This window comes from Nelumbo nucifera, chromosome 4 (genome assembly GCF_055504915.1).
Source record: "Nelumbo nucifera cultivar China Antique chromosome 4, China Antique-T2T, whole genome shotgun sequence".
Lineage (NCBI taxonomy): Eukaryota > Viridiplantae > Streptophyta > Magnoliopsida > Proteales > Nelumbonaceae > Nelumbo > Nelumbo nucifera.
In genome coordinates, this window is record NC_142652.1 from 10,076,150 (window position 1) to 10,098,237 (window position 22,088).

Consider the following 22,088-nt stretch of genomic DNA (forward strand, 5'->3'; position numbering starts at 1 on the left):
AGATCATGTGATCAGTGGGGTGCAGTGAGTTGGCATGAAAGCACCTATGGAGTTTATTATAACATTAGTCGTACCAGAACGTTGGAATATAAGAACTTAAGAAGAGAGTCCGAACAAGGAAAGCAAATTATTAATTATGGTGTATGATTAGCTAATGAAGATTAGGTCACTCTGAGCTTGTCTTGTTTCAACTTTCAGTTGCATGCTATAGTGGATTAAGAGGATAGATGGCATGCATTAGATTAATTAGCTTAGTGGGGAATAAGGAAAAAAGGGAAAGCCCCCTTTTTAACCTTTAAAACTCATAAAGTGTAACACTTGAAGCATGAAGGGATCTTACTGAGAGTGAGAGGAATTTAGTTCCCAAGTAGAAATAAGAAAAGAGAAAAAGAGGAACGAAAGTGCCCACGTCAGCAACATTTGTTAGGCATCTAATTGTGCACACCCAAAAAGTAGGGATCTAATTTGGCTGGCTACTCTGCTCCTAGTGGAATATACTACAATGCCCCCAGTGGATTTTGAAATTAATTAGGAATCATAATGAAATATCAGAAATCAGAATGCTCAAAATGGCATATACCCAGTAATTAGGATCCCAAATCTATTGTGAAACAACTGGAAGAAATAGAAAGATAGATATACTCTATTCAGTCATAATTGTGAAGGCATCTATTTCAAAAAATCTATTGTGAAACAATTGAACATAGAACCTACTATGGAAAATTAGTGTGTTAGAATCCATATTCTTTGTTATTTTTGGTATTTTGGTGCGGTTTTAGCTGATTAATTTGCATTCGGTTTGATTCCTTTCCTGGGGATGTCTGATTGACCAACTCAACTAGGATTGGATTGAATCTGGATAATGTAATGCTTTTCTTGTTAGTTTATTTTACAAAGCACAAACCTGCAAGCTAGCTAACGAATGGCTAATGGGTCTTATTATAATCAACCCACATTTAACCTGATCCGACCCACTGCTACCATTGTCTTAGGATGCTTAGTATTTGAGTTGCATTAATTACTTTCCTGGCAAATGAAAAAAAGAGAAAGGGGTGGGGGCATTATGGACCTTTGAGTTTAGGAGAGAGGGTAGTTTTTTTAGTTAGATGAGGAGTGAGGACCTCCGTAGTGAGACAGAACCTTCTTAAGGCACCTTTTAGAAGTGGTGGTTAACATGTTCATGACATGGAAGATGAGATAGGGGAATGGGGCGGTTTGCTCCCCCGAATTCCCTCGCTTTTTGGGCAACAAAATATTGTTGGGCTGTTTGTCTTCTTCAATCACGTGGTGGGCCATACGTGGGAGGGGTCGGTGCACAAATGATTTATGCGCAGGTAAGGGTGTCATAATGAACTGGTTTTGGATTGGACCACATCCAAAATCAATTTGGACCAATTAGGCGGACCAACAAGATTTATTGGATTGGATCAATCCGGTCCAAAATATTTATTAGATTGGATTGGACCTGATTCGTTTATAATTAATTTATGTTGGATTGCATTAACTCAATACCTAGTCCATTATATGTGTTGATAGATCAGGTTTGGGTTGAATAAATTATAATGAATTTGAATAGATTGAACGTCCAAACATTAAATTGGATTGGTCTAAATTGATTTAAAACATTTTTTGGATTAGATTAGACCTAATCCATTTATAATGGATTCATATTAGACTAGATCGGATTAGACCAAGTCCAGTCCAATTGACACCCCAGTGCACCGGTATCATTGCTGAAGTTTCAAACCCACAGTTCGCCAGTTTTGGTGGTTGGCTTTCGAACCACTGATTGCAATAAAAATGTTCTCGTTGGGAGCAATAATTGACAAAAGTATCAGGGGTTCAAAACCAGTCATATCCATTAGGCATCTAACCACTCTAAGCTAACCAATTCATTACCAATTAGTTGGTATTTTCATTTAAAATAAAAAACAATTGGTAACGTTTCAAAGAAATGTTTTTGTTTTCCTTTTCTACCCATGAAGGAAAGAGCGGATTACTTTCTGACTTGCTGTGACAGATTCTTGGGGAGGGAGGGGGGTTATAGTTATAGGGACAGAGAGCTTCAAGTACAATAAAGTTTGGTCCATAAGTTCACAAGTCTAATCGAACTTTATGTTATATATTCAAATAGAGTTGAATTTGAGTTTATGTTTCTAGTTGGAATCTAACTAGAAAACGAATTTAAATAGCCATAGATTTGTTGGCTGGACTCATATCCACCCACCATTGGATAGTATCATAGTATCACTTCCATAAATGGGCACTGGGCCGATGGCCAGGCCCATTGTGCTTGACTATGTCATAGATTAATAAACCTTCGTGACTAGGGTACCCACTAAATCTGCAACTTAGTTATGTAGTATAAACTTAATGGCTTAACTCTCATCTTGTTGGTAGGTAGTTGTCATTTTTTTGTAGGAAAATTTCACTTTAGTATCCCGAATTTTAGGGTAGTACCAAGTTAGTACCCAAACTTTCAAACGTATTACTATAGTATTTAAATTTTCAAAAAGTGTTAAATTGGTCCCTGTCATTAATTGATCGTCAGTTATTTGTTGAAAATGTCAAAACTATTCTTCAAAAGAAGATACTGTTCATTGTCTTCTACCTTGAGACTAAACTGGTTGAAGTGTTTGAGATTATAGAGTAATGAAGTCATTGTCTTCTACCTTTAGATATGAAAGACATTATTGTCTAGTTATTTCTTTGCTTTTAGTTATTGTTTTCCTTTATCATATATTCATATTTCATGTTTTTTTTTCTCTTTTTCTTTAAAGATAACTGGTTTAGTCTCAAGGTAGAAGACAATGAATAGTATCTTCTTTTGAAGGATAGTTTTGACATTTTCAACAGATAATTAATAGTCAATTAACGACAAGGACCAACTTAACACCTTTTAAAAGTTTAAGTACTGTAGTGACATGTTTAAAAGTCCAGGTACTAACTTAACACTACCCCAAAATTTTTAAGGTATTAAAGGAGAATTTTCCCTTTTTTTAATATAATAGATATATAATGGAAATCATGGAACTGCTAACAACATACAAAAAAAAGGTAAAGTTTCATACTTTCATTGTTTTTGCGTGGCCATGATGGATGAATTGGCATATGCTGCAACCATGGTTATAGCATTTTCTACGAGCACCCAACTAAATAGGGACGGGCTAGCAATCCAACTAACAGCAGATCACACGTGTTTTGAATATTCTGCAACCATAGTCGCACCAAATTTGAGCTGTGATGAAGGATGGAATGTTCTGAAAGGACATCGGCTTCAATCAGTGCAAGACCCATTCAGCCTTTACAGCCTTGCATTGGAAATATCTCTGTACTTCTGTGTTTTATTTCATGGGGAGATATTCCCAATGCAAGGCTATAAAAGATGTTAGAATGGACCTTGCACTGATTAAATCTGTTTTTTTCTAAAACGTCAACTGTTCAGTGAGCTGTAAAGAAGGATTCAAGGAATTTATATTGCATGTCCCACAGCATATCTCAAACGTGTATTGGGAACATCTCTCAATGACAACTTCCCAATGCACGCTGAGATGTGCATGTGGGGTGTAAATGTGAGCTCAGATTGAAGACTTAAAGTCACATGAAGGGATAATTCAAATATTTTTCTTCACTTAAGGCTGCATTTGTTTGAGGTGTAAATTCAAATTTTACACCATGGAAAAAATGAACCGATTTAGTGATGGGTGGAAATTAAAACTGGTTCATTTTAAAAATTTATGCCTACCTTGTTTGGTTGTCAAGGTGTAGATTTGGTGATGATCTACAGAGGAAAAGGGAAGTAGGGGAAGAAGAAGAAAAAAAAGGAGGAAGAGAAGAGAGAACAAAGAGAGACAAATCTTCCACTGTGTCTCACCTCTCTGTTGACCTCTTCGGAGATATACCATTTCATATCGGAAGAGAGACAGATCTATCATTACTTACCGGACGCGTTCTCTTGACCTCTTCGTTGTGTCTCACCTCGCCACCAAACCAAAACCCGAAACAAGCCCTAAAGCATGGTATCCACCATGAACGGCAAATCTCACACCTTATCTAGGAAAGTCTTATCCTCTTCCAGGTGGATAAGTTACTTTCTCACTTTAGAGGAAAGTGTGATAAAATTTAGCGAGATAAAAATGCCCATTAAAACAAAAAAGATACAAGGATAAAAATAGAAGCAAGAAAAATTTATCTGTGCAGAAAACAACACTACGGGTGGAACTTGGATTTAGTCCTCACAAAACGGTTCTCATAGTTACTTCAAACGTGTATTAGGATGACACAGGACAGAAATCGTGATTGATCTTGATATTGAGCAAGCTACATGTTGATAAGAAAAGATCTAGAATCCACTAGGTTGAAACTTTGGTAATACACCAGAAAATAAGAGAAACTCTCTAAAGAAATTGAATTTGAAATTCACTGTAAATAAACAAAGGCTTAGGGTCCTTTTTATAGGTCCTCATTACAAACTTACTAAACTAATAAACAAATAGGAAATGAGACTTCTACACCTTTCCAAACTAATTTAAAAGAAAACAAACAAATAAGAACTCTACTAAGACTAAGAAAGTTATGAGTATTTTCGTAGGACTATGCGTTTTCATCCTTTCGTTCCATTTTGGGCAATTTCTTCCTATCCAATTACTCCATGTATTTATTTGTAACATGCTCTACATCATGGGAATATCTCCATACTTATGTTTTGATTTATTGGGAGATATTCCCGATGCACAGTTGCAAGTGGTTGTGAGTATAATATGTGTTTGGTTCCATGGGCGTTTATGAATAGGGTGCTTATTTGCACTTTTTCACTTTAAACATTTATTTATACTTTTTTATTTTAAACGTTTCCTGTTTTTGTTGTTTGGTTGAACCTCACTTTAAACGTTTTTTACTCTCCACCTCAGATTGATACCCATTAAAGTATGTTGCATTTGCATTTGGTTTCAAGAAACACTGGGGCATTGGGGGAAACAAAAATTTGACCTTTCCCCAAATGCCCCATGCACAAAAATCAAATCATTTCAGTTTTCTACCATTTATTTGATAAAGGGTGAAACTAAACAATTGTTTCATTTTGCTTCACCTGCAATAAAATGCCAATGCCTATATGGTGCTTATATTTTAACGTTTTTTCAATAAATGCCAACGGAACCAAACACTCACATAATGTGAATACCATTTTCTAAGGACTGAATCCGATCTCCGAAACTCATAAAAATCCAAAAAACCAAAAAATCAAATCAAACAAAAAATTTGGTTAATTGAACCGGTTATATTATATTTATAAATATCTATTTATTTATAATACATATATTATTGATGGAGGATGATTTGACCCAACCTACTGAGACGATGACACGTGGATCTGACTCAGCGCGAGCAACAACTCAGCGTCATGACCTGACCACAACTAAGTACGAGTCTGTAGAGCAGCTCGCTGCGTCATAGCTCGCTATAGGGGAAGCTCGCTACAACGCGAGCTCCGGGTCCCCCGAGCTGCTCACAGGCTGCGAAGGGAATACTCCAAGGCTATTTCAGCTCACGAGCTAGGGAAACTAGCTCGCTCTAGCACTTGGGCAGAAAAACTGCTCCGAAGACCAACTTTGATAAGGGTCACCCCGAAGTATCCCTAAGAGTTTGCTGCAAAGTAGCTCGTTAAGTAACAGGATAGCTCGCGGCTAAGCAATGCTATGCCCTCAGGAAGCTTCTATCTAACAAGACCGTACTCATCAGACTGCGCCACATCTCTCGACTGACGGCGCAGCCCCTGCCCATTTGACAGTTTGCCCCACGTCTCTCAACAGATGGTGGCATGCCTGTCACTTCAAAGACGTGTCACTCAGCCAAGTGGGTAGTACATTGTAACGATCACCTGCGCAGCCCTGGCAGGTAACGGCTGCGACAGGAGCCCAATGGCGGTTATGCCTGATTTGACAAGAATGCCCCTATAAAAGCCCTTTAAACGGAGAGAAAGACTCTCTCTCGAATTAGATCTGAACTTGGACCCTTACTTGCTCATGAGCTAATCTCGAGACATAGTGATCTACCACGACCTACACTCTTAGCCTTTTACACTCTTTTCTTCCTCCCCAGCGTTCTAACTTAAGCTTCGGAGTATTCCCGCCAGACAAATCCCCCGGGGATCCTTCATCTTCCTCTTCTCAGGTGTCGTTCGTTACCAACAAGGAGCTAGTCAGCAGCCAACTGGGAGTGCCCGCATCAATTATAAAAACCAAAAAACCAAATTAATCAAAAACTAAAACTGATCAATGGATTGATTCAATTTGGGGATTCGCAAAAACTGGCAATACCGGTTTAGTTTCAAAAAATACCTTACGATTTGGTCACACCCCTAACAACACAGGTAATGGTGCCTAAATAGTAAATGGATTAATGGTCTTACTTCCCATCAGGATCGTAGATTTCAGCCTCTGGACTTGGCTGGGCTAGTGGACTTACGGGGCCTCAATCGTAACAAATTCATACAGCACTCTTCTATATTAAATATGTTGACACTGCATCGGTTCTACATGCAATATCTAATGGAACAAAACTCAGCTGACCAAATTATCTCAACTACAGATTTATACTGTAATCGCCCATGATTTTGACTGGTTCAGCAGTGATACCAATATGAATGACATCTTAACTAGATTAATAAAATTAACAAAAATGTGAATGACTTAACCGGTTAGAATGTTTCATCGTTCAACTGTAGTTTTCAATTCTGTTTCTCACCGAAGCCAATGATTTTAATCAAGAAAAGGGGCTACAAGTTCCCAAATATCAGAATAAGAAATAAATCTTAAAGAACTGGGAAAAGAGGATGAGCAAAATTAATAAGCCAATCAGCTACACGATTACCTTTCCAATAGGTGTGACAATAAACGACCTCGCCATCAATCCTCTTGATGAGAGACCTGCAATCTTTGATGATCATTCTTAATCTCTATTGTGGGTCCATGCGGTTCTTCAAACTGTCAGTAACCAATTTAGAGATTATCGACGAAAAAGGGTTCAGTTTCTGTGTTTGTACTGGCTAATTCATTTAATTTTTAAAACCTTTTACTAAGGGTGCTCATCAAAAACTAAAAAATCAAAGCCAAATTGATGAATTTTGATTAATTAATAGGGAAATTCCCTATTAGTATTATGTATTTTGGACTTAGTGTCACTTTGGTCCCAAAACTTTAGAATGCAACAATTTAGTATTCAAACTTTCAAAATGTGTCAATTCAGTACCTATTGTTAACCGGTTGTTAAATGGCATTTGAAAAAGATACAAATGCCCTTTGAGTGTCATCTAATTTTCTTTATCAGTCATCTAAATGTTGACAAAAAATTAACAGTCTTAAATCCTTACCTCTTTTATTTAAGAAAATTGGGGTCCAAAATGCCCATTGAGACGTGATCCCAACTTTCTTGAATAGAAGAAGTATGGATTTGGGATTTTTAATTTTTTATCAACATTTGAATGGTTGATAAAGAAAATTAGATAACACTTGAAGGGCATATTTTGAAAGTTTGGATACTGAATTGTTGTATTTTAAAATTCGGGAACCAAAATGACACTAGACCCAAAGTACAGGGTACTGATTAACAATTTTCCCCGATTAATATGAAAAATCGGCCGCTAACCTAATTGACTGGCCAATCAATTAACTGATTGATTCGGTTTGGGATAATAAAGAAACCGAAGGAACCGGTTCGGTTTTAAATATATGCCCAAACACCCCTAGATTTTAAAGAGAAAAACATTAATTACGCTGATGCCTCCTTACATGAGCTATATGACTGGGGGTTCATAAATATATATGGGCCCAAGGGGAATACAACCCATTACCCATATGATGAGGGTAGACCCATCTAAGGTTCCTATACGGGGACAATATTACGGAGAGAGTTCCTCAAGTGCCACGAGCCGCAGAATTCAGAACCAAAGAAGTTGAAGGAGAGGTCACGAGTAACTAACTGTCTGTCTAAGGGCGGAGAGAAAGCAAGCAAAGGATGAATCAAAAGTTTGGAGGGAGGCAACCCACTGGGACGCCTTCACTTGCATGGTCGTGCGTCGTCGTCGTTTTCTCGCTTCTCGCAGGTGCCTCCGTGGTCCATAACATCTTCAAGCCTGACCTGGTAATTCCTCTCTCTCTCTCTCTCTCTCTTAGAAAATGAGAAGAGGCCATCGAGATCATTGCCAAACCACTATATATATACCATGTCCCATCTATTGTGGTGGTGTTGGACATCAAAGTTTCCGCGCTTCTGAAGCCCAGAAAGTGTTCGACAAATTGTCCCAAATAGTCCAAATACTGTAATTAGGTGTTAATTTTTCCTTCCAGTCATGACTAGTGACCTTCTCTCTTTTACGTGATGAAATTTACCTACAGACACTGCCTCCGTTGGAAAGCGTATCCACAGAGAAGCAAAACCAGCCAGGGAAAGAATGAATGCTTCTTCTGTTTACAACCCAAGTACCGTGGCTCGGGTTTAAATCAAGAAGAATACTACAGCTGCGATTATCAGGCTTGCTTAATTTGTAAGATCATACATGTTTACAACGAGCATTCCAGACCAAATGTGTGGAGAGACATTTTTCATGTTAGAGCTTTTTAACCGAATTGAGGAAATGTTTCTTGAGATGTTAATAAGTCGGCTTTGTTAGACAAGGACTTCAGAAAACCTATAGCATTGGCCTTTTCCTTTGGGTTCCCCCATTATGGAATCTAGTGTAGTAGTGTTGATTTCTGCTTTGTTCGATCACGTCTGCGGAGACACCCATGTTACATGATGCAGATTCTAAGAACTGCATTACGTTGCTTCAGTTCAGATCAATGCATAATAGGTTGGAGCACATGATCAGTGTCATCCCACCTACAGAATGGGAGTTCTGAAATCTCAACTAAACCAATTGAAATTATATCAATGTTCCTTACCATTTGGAAATAGAATGTGAACGTAGATTGAATTACATTTATTCTAGGATGAATGAACTACTATTAACATTTGAATGGTCATAAAATATTTCAGAGATTATGAACTGCATTTGAATGTCATGGAGTAGGGGTGTATCATGTATATCTGCTATCAGCCTATCAGCCTCGGCCCAGCCTTCCCTATGCATAATATATTTGGGTTTTGGAGCTCGAACCCAATCCAACTAATTTTAGATGGTTCAGGCCGGTTCAAACTCACAATATTTATTTGCAGACCTACAGCTATCTTCATCATTTTCATTTTTCACCATCATCTAAGCCTTATCCCAGCCAGTATCAGGAGCTTCTCTTTCCAGCTATTTCCTAGTGTTCCTTATCTGTATCAAAGTTGAACTCTCCTCTACACGGTTCATTTTCTTGACCTAGACCTATGTTTCCAAATTACAGTTTGCCAGTTCGGCACCCATACCCCACTTTGTAGTGACGGCAATATAAAGGTTTCAAAGGCATCCTCAAATGTAGAGGTGTCAATTAGACTGGATTTTGTCCAATCCAATCCGGTCCAGCATTGGTCCATTTACAAATATATTGGACAAAATTCAATCCAAATTCATACAAATCAGATCCAATTCAAGTTGAAATGCAAATGAACTGGATTGGACCCAATCCGGTCCAAACTAAATGGAGCTTCAAAAATTTTTTGAAACCTAGAAAATATAAAAGAATTTGCATAGATATATTAAAATTTTGACAAAAATATAACTAATGACTTATTTCTTTATTGCCGTCACTGAGTTCCAACCACAATGGTTCAGGAAGGTGGAGGTAGACCTATGAGATAGAATATCTATCCGGGGTTTATGCCGTCACTGTTCCCATTTACACACCAATAGTCTTCTGTTTTGCGCTTTTATTCAATCCTCGAATCCCTCTGACTACCAATCATCTACCCTGAATTCAGAGTTTGTGTCAAGTCCCACCGGAGGCTTAATGACCCATATGAAATTCCTATCGCTTGCCTCCAGAGTGATAGCCAATTCTGTCATTTCTAAAGCAGAGATTGTGTTCTGAGAACAGAAGCATACGTAAAGAACAAAATCCAGAGATTGCGTATTGAGCCACTCGATGCATTGATTCAGGGTGGTCCTGGTAGCTTTGTCCGCACAGGTTTTGTTGGCCAATGAAAAGGTGGTAGGCACTCTGATTGATGTCCTCCGCCGTGTTAAATAAAAGCCCAACAGATCTCAACCACAGACGAACCTGTGCTTGTGTGAATCTAGATCAAGGATCAATCCCTGGGAGCTGGGTGCAACGGATTATGGAGGGAGGTGTGTAGATGGAGAAGTGGCCATACCATAAGCACCGCCAGTGTTGAAGATGGAATGAAATATACCCAGGGCGTCTGCGACCTTGGCCTACCCTCCAAAAAATAAAATATGTCGACGATAATAAAAAGAGGACGGCCATTTTGTTGATGGTGATTTGAGAGAGAGACTAGATTTGAAGAGACGAACGATGAAATGTCCAGAGCTTCGCCTTCAAGCCTTCAATAGACTTTCAGACGGTTTGCGGAGAAATGGAGTTGGTGCATTTCGGTCCATTAATTGTATCGAACAATAAAAACATGGACCAGTCCAATCCGATTTTAAAATTTGGACCGTCCAACCCGCCCAATTTAAATTTGAATCGGATGGGGTCTAACCCGAATTTGGTCCATTGACACCCCTACTCAAATGTTTATTGTTCCTTTATCTTTTGTTAATGTGGCGTTAAATCTGCTGGCTACTTCGTGCAAAGAATGACGAAGGTTTGGTCCTTGTCCAGTAATGGCATTTGTTCTTAATGCATGTTATTATGTCACCAGAGTATATAATATTTCTGTGATTTCCGTTTCATTTGGAAGCATTAATTCACAGGACAGGTTTCCCAATCGGTCAAGTAGAAAAGTTCCCTGGATAAAAGTACCCATTTCAGGCGAAACTGTTCAGGACTGTCCATTAGACAAGGGATCTTCTGGGTTGGCCATGTCTTCACTCTCATAGTCTGTGTCAGCCCCGTGTCCCTCCTTGTTCAGGAGTCTTGGGGGAGGACCAGAAAATTCAATATTTAATTAAAAATTCCTAAACAAGAGAGCATGTATTGAACATGTGGATTTTTTTTTTGCCCAAAAATTGATAATTGATTAAAAACTTTTAGAAAGGACCTGAATTGAACATATGGCAGGGTTTTTTAAGTGAAATTTGTTTGTGTAGAAGATGAGGATGGGAAGAAGGGATTTATATTTAACCTCAAATGAAGGAATCCAGATCTCCTATCCACAAGAATCCTACCCACAGGATATTGCATTTGTACATTGATACGTCTCCCCATGGATGATAACATGTAAATACCGAAGATATTCTCAATATACAGCTGCAGTGTCGTGTGGGTAGGATCCTTGTGGGCAGTTGGTAATTTGATATATAGGAACTCCCTGCTTCATTTAGGGGCACAAAACCATTCGTAATGGCAAATACCCCACTTAAATTTCTTTGTTAAACGACCTGGGTAGCAGACCAATTCTCTAATTCTCAATTGCTAGAAAAGATGGAAATAAAGCAATTCCAGGATTTCAAGAAATGAACTCATTTCCCTTATTTTTCTTTGTCACCTTTTTTATTTTTTCTCTGGTTCTGCAACTTAGAAAGACTTCCATTTTATATGAAGTCATACTTGGTTGAATTCTGTGGAGGCTTAAGTTCAAGAGTCATCCAAACATTCTCTAATTCTATTGTACACGAGAAACTCCATTTTCTATATTGTCTACCATTAATTTAGTAAGCAAAGTATCCTTGGATTAGAGTTGATGAAACAAGTAGACCATATTGACCAAATAAAAAGTTATCCCTAATTATTAGTGGTCAATGCCACAGACAAGTAGACAGCTAGAGTTGGCTACCTAATGCTGCGAAGATTGGACATAAACTTCTAAAAGCAGTGTCAACTTATTATTAATCAATGAACCAGAAAGCTTAACTAATCAATGGGTAGTTAATTAACACAAAAGTCAACATTAAACGATTAATTAATTGCATAATAATGTTGTAGAGCAACACAAGACTTTCAGTTTTCATGGGTCAACACAAGATTCTGAATGTCTGATGAATTTTGTCACCATCTTCTTTTCAATAAATTGTCACCAAAGTTTCACTAATTTTCAAACAAAAAGAAGACACAAGTAGGAATGATTGTTTAAAAAAAACTATCTTTTCTCAACCACTTGTGTTACAATTGTTGTTATTTCTATTGTTAATGCTATATTGATATTACTCACGTACCTTCTCCCTTGGCCTTTCTGATGTTTTTCAAAGGTCTTTCCTTCACAAGCATGCATTTCGCTTCTTTATTCCTGAATTCTGAAGTAGGTGGTCTCTTCTCCATATGGGTACCCTAGTGGTAAGGCACTTGTTTTATTACCAGTTACAGATTAGACAAAAGGGTTCACATGATGTACCAGAAGTCTTGACAGAGTTGGACTGTCATTTCTTTTCATTTCCTTGGAGATGAAAAAAGTAAGCATAAAGAATCAAGGCTCCATTTGTTTTGTTTAATGGGTGAAAAAAAGAAATTTGCAGACTGAATTCTTTGAACTATATTTTTGCCCTTTTATGATGAAAACCTTGTTTTCCTCACATTTACATCAAAACAAATTAAATGGGTAGATATAATGTCATTCGCTGTAAAAGTGGTGGAAATAATAGCTGCAATGTCAGAGAAACAAAGGCAGCTTAAAAAAAAAGTTTCACAGGAGAGAGGTGGAGATTTGGGTCTGAGACAAATAGAATTTGAAATGAGTTCTTTGACCAAAATAGAAAAGAAGAAATGATTTTCTTATTATTTTTTTAACTCATAACGTTAGAAAAAATGAAACAAGAAAGGTAGAGAGGCATTTGGAAACCACCTGGAACAAATGACATCATTGAGGTTTAGAAAAATATAGAAAATGATGAAATTTCAGTATTCCAGTAATGAATTTATTTCCATTTCTTCCATGTGAACCAGAAATCACTTCATGATGACACTGTGGGCTCAAATGCTATGAAAATCTAACATGGGAGGGTTTCCTTTCTTGAAGTTCCAGACCCACCTAAATAAAAGCTATCTAGTGTAATTACATAAACATCAATTTATTCTTATTGTATTCAACTATTCATTTACCCTGTGTTTGGTTTGAAAGAAAGGAAACTGATGTTGCGGGTATTTTTCAATCTCCCTGCTCGAGGATAGTTTGGACATACGGGCTAATGAGGTTGGTCCACCAAACTGCAAGAAGACACAAGTACCTGGGCTATTCGAATCAGATTGGGCACTCCAATGCTTAAATTAGCAATGAAAATGTTGAAAGTAGAGAGCTTGAGAGAGAGAGAGAGGATTGCACAGATTGTGTACCTTATAAAGGAATAGTAAGGTCTTTTTATAGGCGTCGGGGCCTGTGTTTCATGTCTGAGATATCCGAGAACGATGAGCCTTATCAGCCCGCTATCTTCAGGGGCATGCTCATCCCATGTTGGCGGTGATAGTATGGGCACTAGGGTCATACGTACCAGACAGGTGACATGCTGCTGCCCAACTCAGAAACTGATAGGTACGCTACTCCGGATAGGAATGTCCTACCACGTAGTTGGGAGGATTGGTTCCCCGGAAGTTCTACTCATTACTTAAGTCTTTGACTGCCCAGGTCGGGGAGGTCATGCTAGTCTTTGAGGCCATCGACTTGTCCCCCCAAGGTGATATGTGCCGCCTTGTCACAGAGCGACTTGCTAGCCTCTCTTAGGCCAGGTAGGTCAGCCTAGGTCATCCTAGCTCCACTTGACCTACCTCCATGTGACATTAAGGTGTAATCAAATGATTTAGACATGCCATGTGGCGCTTCACGATTGGTGGGCCAAATCACCCCTCATCAGAAACCTTGTATAGGTTTCCCTACCTTTTCTTTCAAACCAAACACAAGCTTAGGATTTGTTTGTATTTGGGGAAATCAATCGAAGGAAGGCTCAATTTGGAAAGAATTCAAATACAAAATAAATATAGTGCAAATACATACAAAATAATACAAATACTCATTTACTAAAACACCCGTTATAGTTTCATAAATTTATTAAAACCTACCCTACAGTTCGTGTTTTACTAAAACACCCCCTATATTTTGCAATCAATTTACATAATCGACCTTCCATTAGATGAAAGTGGAAAATGACAGTTTTAACACTAACATTCATTCGAATAAATTTAATCAAAAAACAAAAATACCATTTTTCTCCCTAGTAAAACAAGGACATCCACGGTATTTTTCTCTATTTGGTCAAATTTGTTTTCTACTCAAAAAAGTGTTAGGGGTACTTTTGGAATAAGCAACCATGGATCCATACCCTTGAACATTTTGCACTCAGTTTATGGGTACTTTTGGAATAAACAACCATGAGTCCATAACCTTAAACATTTTCCACTTTAGGTGATCATGTTACTATTTTCAGATGACAAAACAAATAGTTCTTAATGAAAAGTGAATTAAATAACTAGATTGCAAACTATAAGGGGTGTTTTAGTAAAATACAAACTATAGGATGGGCTTAAGTATATCTGTAAAACTATAGGTGGTGTTTTAGTAAATGGCTCTAACACAAAATACAAGGTTTTGCACTCTAGATATTTGTATTGCTCCTTCCAAACTGAGCTTATAGTTTATATCCATGATTGGACATACTTTTAACATAACATAGGTAATGCTCCTGGGTGGGTTTCTATCCTTTGAGCAGGAGAAACCTAGTATTAGCTATGGGGGCCCATTTGCATCTATGGGTCCTGTTGCCCCAACCCAGGAGGCCAGGATAGATCCCATGCCATGATCATGAATAAGCAAAGTAAGCATTTTACACATTTAGAGAGAGAGAAGGGCAGAGTGGCAGGAAGGGCAGGGAAGTACATTGGTTCCTTTTCATGGGATTCCGATGGGACATTCCATGTTGGATTTTTATCAACAATGGTTGCCCCTGCTTATAGCCCAAGAAATAAGAAAAAGGTAAAACATAGAAAGGTACATGTGAAAAGCCAAGTAAAACCTTCTACCGAAGAAAAAAAAAGCAGTTTGCACCAAGGGAAATTCATTTCTGAAGTGAAAGCCATGAAACCATTTCTGTCTTCATTTGTTTGGCTTCTTCTTAAGATGGAATCCTGCATTGGACAAGGCCAACAGCTACCCTTTTCTAAATCCATATTTCAACTAAAGCCAAAACCTCACTCACATGGTCTGTCCTTTATAATACGAATGATGAAGCTAGTTTTCCACCATGTAATTGATCAAATCCAGTAATCTGTTCTTATTTGAGGCAAGAGGTGTGGTCTCTAAAATTCTAAATTTTGGCCTCATTTGATTAGAAATAAAACAAAAATAATATATTAAAAAAATATGAAAAATAGATATTGCTCCCCAGGTCAGGTGTACTGGAGAAGATGCTCCCTACAACATATGTGCAAGGTCAGTCAGACTTAGTCAAGATCATTCAATCAGTCTTGGATGGGGATACACCCAAAAACAAGATTGATTGAAGACTTAAAAGATTCGCATTAATTTTGTAGGACTGAAAAAAAAAAAAAAAAAACAAGGGGCATAAGCATATATTTACCTTCAGCTCTTTGATGTCTCTCTCTGAATTGCATTGTTATTGATTGTCCTCTGGCCTATCACCAATCGAGCTACTTGGGGCTATTATCCTTCAAAGGGGATGACCCATTTATTTGATAGCCTGGAGGAAGGATTTGGTAGGCTCACCAAAAACCAATTTCCATTTTCTGCAAATGAGAACACCATATACATTTTTAAGCTACAGGAAAAATTACCATTAGCTACTTTCAGACAAAAATATTAATTCAAATGGATCTGCCTTTGGAATTTGAGAATTACTTGCAATTGCTCCCTTATTTTTCTTCCTTTCTTCCTTTTTTTTTTGTCCTAAGATCAACATACCCTCACTCTTCAAACAATGTGTTATAAGTGAAAACAGCTTGATCATTAATTATGAGGAACTTTGGTACAGTTAGGAGTTGATGTATTTTTAGTGAGGCAGTTGATAAAAAATAATAATAATAAGAGAGAAACACAAAGTTGTTGAAAAGTTCTTAAGGAACTTTACAAAATTTGTTAAGAACTTCCCCTCGACTTTCTGTTTCTCTTATTTTCCGTCAAACCAAACACAGCCTAATGGTTTTATACCCAATTTGTTGAAATTAATTTATCATATATGCTTAAAGTCAAATCCTACTCTTAACCAATATAGATAGAAAAAACAGAAGGGATGAATAAATAAGTGATGATCTAATCGATTTTATCCATTGTAAAACATCGCCTGCACCAAGTAGAGTTCTAGAGACAGGCCCACTTATTATTTTCAAATGGGCAAAAGTGGGTTTTCTCTACTTTTTGTTTTCAGCAAATACCAAACACTTTATCTTTATCTGCATAACTTCTATAACTCCTGAGATTCCAAAATCTGCAGAAAATTCCTGTGGCTACCGGTAGAGAATAAAATATGCATACTTTTATTGAAGACTGAAAAGAGAAAATAATATCACCAAAATCCATGGTTAAAGTTTCAACACTTTCCTTTGCATTTTTTTACTCTCTTTGCAAACTGACGAGTCAGGCCTACTTCAACATAACTATATAAACTCCAAAGTTCCATCATCCCTGCAGTATAAACCTGCGTTATCTCTTATGCTGTTTTTCTTGTTTGAATTCCTATTCCCTCCTTTTTGATTCTTTCATGGTCATGTCAAATTCGAGTGGCTGTTGTTCTTGCTCTCCATTTAGCACGTGGAAAAAGGTACCCTGAGTACAGATATTGCTAGTGTTTTTGATCCGAGTGTCTGTTATTTTGCATACAAATTGATTATTAACGTTGAATCTGTAATGGGTATGATTCAAATATGTCCGTTGGTGCTGTTCTTATCAGTACTTGGCGTTCTTACTTTTACTCATGGAGATACATCAATGGATTCATCCTGTCTTCAGAGAATTAAATCACAGTTGGTTGATCCTGAAGGAGTTCTCAGGAATTGGTCTTCGGGTATTGATATCTGCAGCTGGAATGGACTGACATGTTCAGAGGACTTGACTCATGTTGTGGGTCTGAATTTATCTGGATCAGGACTATCTGGTATTATCTCACCTGAATTCTCATGCCTCGTTTCTCTTCAAATACTTGATTTGTCCTCCAATTATCTCACTGGTCCAATTCCTCCGGAACTTGGAAAGCTTCAAAATTTGAAGGAATTGTATCTGTATTCAAACTTTCTCTCTGGTAAGATTTCTGCAGAACTCGGCCTTCTGAAGAAATTGCAAGTTCTTAGAGTAGGAAACAACATGTTAACAGGTGAAATTACACCACATCTTGGTAATTTGACTGATTTGAGGGTGTTGGGTCTTGCCTTTTCCCTATTAAACGGAAGCATTCCTGTAGAAATTGGTAATTTGAAGAGTTTGAAAATTCTGAATTTGCAGCAGAACAGTTTCAGCGGCCTTATACCAGGAGAGATCAGTAGCTGCCTAGAGCTTCAAGTCTTCTCAGCGGCTGGCAACATGCTCGAAGGAGAAATTCCAGCTTCGATTGGAAAGCTCGAGTCACTGGAAATTCTACATTTGGCAAACAACACCCTCTCTGGATCCATTCCCATTGAGTTAGGTAGCCTTTCTAACCTGAAGTACTTAAATTTGCTTGGGAATGGATTGAATGGTAAAATTCCTGTAGAACTAAATCAGTTAAGTATGCTGGAGACCCTAGACTTATCAAACAACAAGCTCTCTGGAAAAATCAACATCCTGAATAGTCGGCTAAGGAATCTGGAGTCACTAGTTTTATCAGATAATTTCTTGACTGGAGGGATCCCTAGTGACCTTTGTGTCAGCAATTCGAATCTGCAAAAAGTTTTTCTCAGTCTAAATAATCTCTCTGGTACGTTCCCATCGGAGCTGCTCAATTGTTCTTCACTTCAACAACTGGATCTTTCAAACAATGGCTTCTATGGACAGCTACCATCTGGTCTAGACAATCTACGGAATCTCACTGATCTTGTACTCAATAATAACAGCTTTTCTGGAAAACTACCCTCCGAGATAGGAAATATGAGTAGTCTGAAAGGTCTCTATCTGTTCCACAACAGTCTCACAGGTAGAATTCCGGTTGAAATTGGAAAATTACAGAGACTGACTGTTCTGTATCTTTATGAAAACCAGCTGTCAGGAAGTATACCAAGGGAGCTAACAAACTGCTCAAGTTTAATGGAGATTGATCTTTTCGGAAACCATTTCACAGGTTCGATACCAGCAACCATTGGAAAGCTTAAGCATCTGGTTTTCCTTCAACTGAGGCAGAACGATTTGTCAGGTCCAATCCCTCCATGTTTGGGATATTGCAAGAAGCTTCAGAAATTGGCCTTGGCTGATAACAGGCTCTCAGGATCACTGCCACCAACTTTCAGATTCCTTACAGAGCTGAGCGTCGTTACTCTCTATAACAACTCCTTTGAAGGTCCCCTCCCTGAATCTCTCTTCCTCCTGAAAAATCTCAGTATTATTAATTTTTCTCACAACAGGTTCAGTGGGAGCATCTTTCCTCTCTCTGGATCATCCACTCTGATCGTTCTGGATTTAACTAACAACAGCTTCTCCGGCGGTATCCCTACTAGACTCGCTGAGTCGAAAAACCTGACTCGTCTCCGTCTCGGCCACAACCATCTGACTGGCACCATCCCTTCTGAATTCGGCCAGCTTATAGAGCTCAACTTTCTGGATTTATCTTTCAACAACCTCACAGGCGAAGTGATACAAGAGTTATCAAACTGCAACCAATTGGAGCATCTCCTCCTCAATGACAATCGACTGACAGGCACAGTCCCTTCGTGGTTAGGTAGATTTCAGGGTCTGGGAGAGCTAGACTTGTCATCTAATGACTTCCATGGAACTGTACCTGCAGAGCTTGGAAGCTGTTCGAAACTACTGAAACTCTCTCTCCATAGCAACAATCTCTCAGGTTGGATCCCACCAGAGATTGGAAATCTCACCTGTCTAAATGTTCTCGACTTGCAAAGGAATAATCTTACTGGCCCCATTCCTTCCACAGTTCAGCAGTGTAAGAAGCTCTATGAATTGAGACTATCCGAGAATTTCTTGACGGGTATGATACCATCAGAGCTTGGGAAGCTGACTGAGCTACAAGTGATACTAGACCTCAGTAGAAATCAGTTATCTGGGGAGATCCCATCATCTCTTGGAAAGCTCATGAAGTTAGAGAGACTCAATCTCTCTTTCAATCAACTCCAAGGAGAAGTACCTCCGTCACTAGGAAGACTGACCAGCCTCCAAATGCTAAACCTGTCAAATAATCTTCTCCAAGGTCAGGTTCCTTCAACTTTCTCAGGATTCCCTCTCAGCTCCTTCGTAGGAAATAAAGACCTCTGCGGTGCTCCACTAGTTTCCTGTTCAGAATCAGTGGGTTCGGAAAGAAAATGGTTATCAGATAATGAAGTTGCAGCAATTATAGTTGCCATTGTATTCACTTCAACAGTAATATGCTTGGTGCTGATTTATATGATGCTAAGGATCTGGTTTGACTGGAGGAAAGTCTCGGTTTCAAGCTCAGATAGTGGTGGGCTTGAAAGTAACAGAGAAGAGATGCAGTGGTTCTATGGGGAGGATAATGAGAAGAAGAACGGAGATTACTGGAGAGTGAATTCCTTAACCTCAGTTCAACCCCAAGAGAAGTAAAGCTCCGCCGCACCAGGCGTTTTCCACCTTAAATTAGACATGGGTGTCATGGATGATACAGTGAAGTAGGACATTTAATTTCTTCTTGATTCATAATTTCTTTGTTTCTTCTGGTCTTCTTCTTATTTGTTTTGAGTTCCCAAGATGATTGTAGCTCATATAATCTGAAAACTGTCAAAAAGAAAAAAAGAAAATATCGATTTGGAATGGAAAAGGAAAACCAGTTTGTATCTGTATACGCGTGCAATTGCAGTGGAAGACCTGTCCATTAGTCTATGTGCTTTTCACTTTACAATGTGGTTGGCTCACATATGACTATGGGCCCGTGGTCCATCATTAGAGGTAACAGGGATATGGGTTTAGGCCCACATTCTCTATTCGGCATTTAGATGGCAATCTGCTATTGAACTGGTGACTAAGAATGCATTATTAGTTGAATCAGGACTTTCTAAGTAACAATAGTAAAAAAAGTATTATTTACCATTAATGGCATTTAGATATATAGTTTTGCCTTTTTAGCCGTTACATATGACTAGCATCTTTAACCTCACATTTCTGAGTTTTTCTCAATAAAAATCCATTTATGTCAAGGCAAATGCTATGTAAATTCATTGCAATTCTAAAGTTTACCTCATATAGCCACAGACTCCATGTAAGCTTACCAACCCTTGAGATTGGATTTTGGTCCTCACAATATTTTCAGCTATGCATTGGGAATATTTATATATTTTTCGTTTATGAGAAGATGTATTTAATGCATGGATGTGAAGTGTTTGTGAGGAAATCTGGATTCTCAACCCCTCCATGATGTCACCCCGACTGCTTGTTATATGAGCTCAAACCAAGGTTAGTGTGTATCGGCCTGTATATCAGTGCTTTTTTTTTGTATGTTTTATTTATTTTTTTTTTAAAATCGGTTCAGAAGGATCGGTTTAAATTCCAGCTATCCTCTGCATCATGGCTTGACCCGATACAACCCTTGTAGGGGCATTTATCGGAAAGGCTCTAATATGATACATATTAATCCATACGTAGCACGATATTTTAAGCCTTGGATCAAAATTTCCTGCCCACTACTCTCTATCCACACTCTACTCGCCTTGAATTACAGTGACACATTGTCATGTTGTATTATGAGATGTGCGTCTGCAATGTATCATGGATAGGATACAGGTAGAGAAAGTGAGTAGAAAATCTGTTCGCATGTAAGGATACAATGTATCCTATCATGGATAGGATACAATGTATCATGAATTACAGTCACAATTGCTTTAATATTACGTTAATAGTGTTGGTATTCATTTTGTTCACCTCCGTGTAAGTTTTCGATGGAATGGATGGATAACACATACGTGGTGCTAAATTGGATGGTCTGATAGTGAATTCCAATTGCTTTAATGCATGGAATGTTATTTTAGGCTATGCTTGATTTGAAGGAAAAAGTAGGAAAAAGAAAGGAAAGATAAGAAAATTTTTACAAACTTTGTATAATTTTTTCTATCTTTTTTTTCCTTTTCCTTCAAACCAAACATAACCTTAAAATATTGACTCTCTCAATCAGAAAAATGTTTCTTTGCAAAAAATAGAAAATATTTTTAAATTTTAATATAGCTTGATATGAAATAATAGGATTTCCGTGCATTAATTTCAAAAAATTTGGAGTCAGATGATCGTAAATATATGGGAATGTTAGTTACTTCGTGTCACAACTAAAATAAGTGAGTCTAACGCTAAAGTTGGGGCTTTCAATTGAATGCCCTACTCGGCTACTCTCCCTTCTATCATTGCATTCCATCACTGTATGCAACTCTTGGCTGCAATGATAAATCAGGGTTATTAGGGTTATGTTTGATATCGTTATCGTTTTTACTTGAAATGTTTCGGATTAAAAATGGTTTTTATCTGAAATATTTTATTGCAATGCAAATTTGATGTTAAGGCTGTATTTGGTTGCAATGCAATTTTATTTACACTAGTACAAATGTTTAAGAGTGCAAATGAAAAAATGTAAATTCTTCATTAATTTTGTTTTGGGTTTTGCTTTATTCTGCTTCCTATCTTAATTTACTTCATTTATACTACAGTGAAACAAAACAAGTCAAAATTTGAAATAAAAATAGATTAGAATTTACACTTAAAATCATTTGTACTGCCATAGTTTTGCATTAATGCAAATTTATACAGTTAAAAATATATACAAAATGCAAGGTTTTGCACTCAATATATTTATTTTTGTAACCATTCCAAATGGAGCCTAAGGCTCAGTTTGGAAGGAGTACAAATACAAACGTGGAGTGTAAAACCTTATATTTTATAGTATTTTGTATATATATATATATATATATATTTGT

General features: G+C 37.7%; 2 protein-coding genes across 3 annotated transcripts; both read left to right on the forward strand.

The window, feature by feature from the left end:
• Positions 1 to 7,848: 7,848 nt before the first annotated feature.
• On the forward strand, positions 7,849 to 8,720 carry LOC104591433 (uncharacterized). The gene is made up of 2 exons (XM_010250253.3): positions 7,849 to 8,139; positions 8,394 to 8,720. The coding sequence occupies exons 1-2, from the start codon at positions 8,014 to 8,016 to the stop codon at positions 8,451 to 8,453; spliced, it is 186 nt and encodes a 61-aa protein (XP_010248555.1). The 5' UTR covers positions 7,849 to 8,013; the 3' UTR covers positions 8,454 to 8,720.
• Positions 8,721 to 16,520: 7,800 nt separating this feature from the next.
• Positions 16,521 to 19,973, forward strand: LOC104591432 (uncharacterized). Of its 2 annotated transcripts, XM_010250251.2 has the most exons (2): positions 16,522 to 16,798; positions 16,928 to 19,973. In XM_010250251.2, exon 2 carries the CDS (start codon positions 16,966 to 16,968, stop codon positions 19,735 to 19,737), a length of 2,772 nt encoding a protein of 923 aa, XP_010248553.1. In that variant the 5' UTR covers positions 16,522 to 16,798; positions 16,928 to 16,965; the 3' UTR covers positions 19,738 to 19,973. The 2 variants fall into 2 exon arrangements, with proteins under 2 accessions (XP_010248552.1, XP_010248553.1); XM_010250250.2 differs by having other exon boundaries at positions 16,521 to 19,973.
• The last annotated feature ends 2,115 nt before the right edge of the window (positions 19,974 to 22,088 follow it).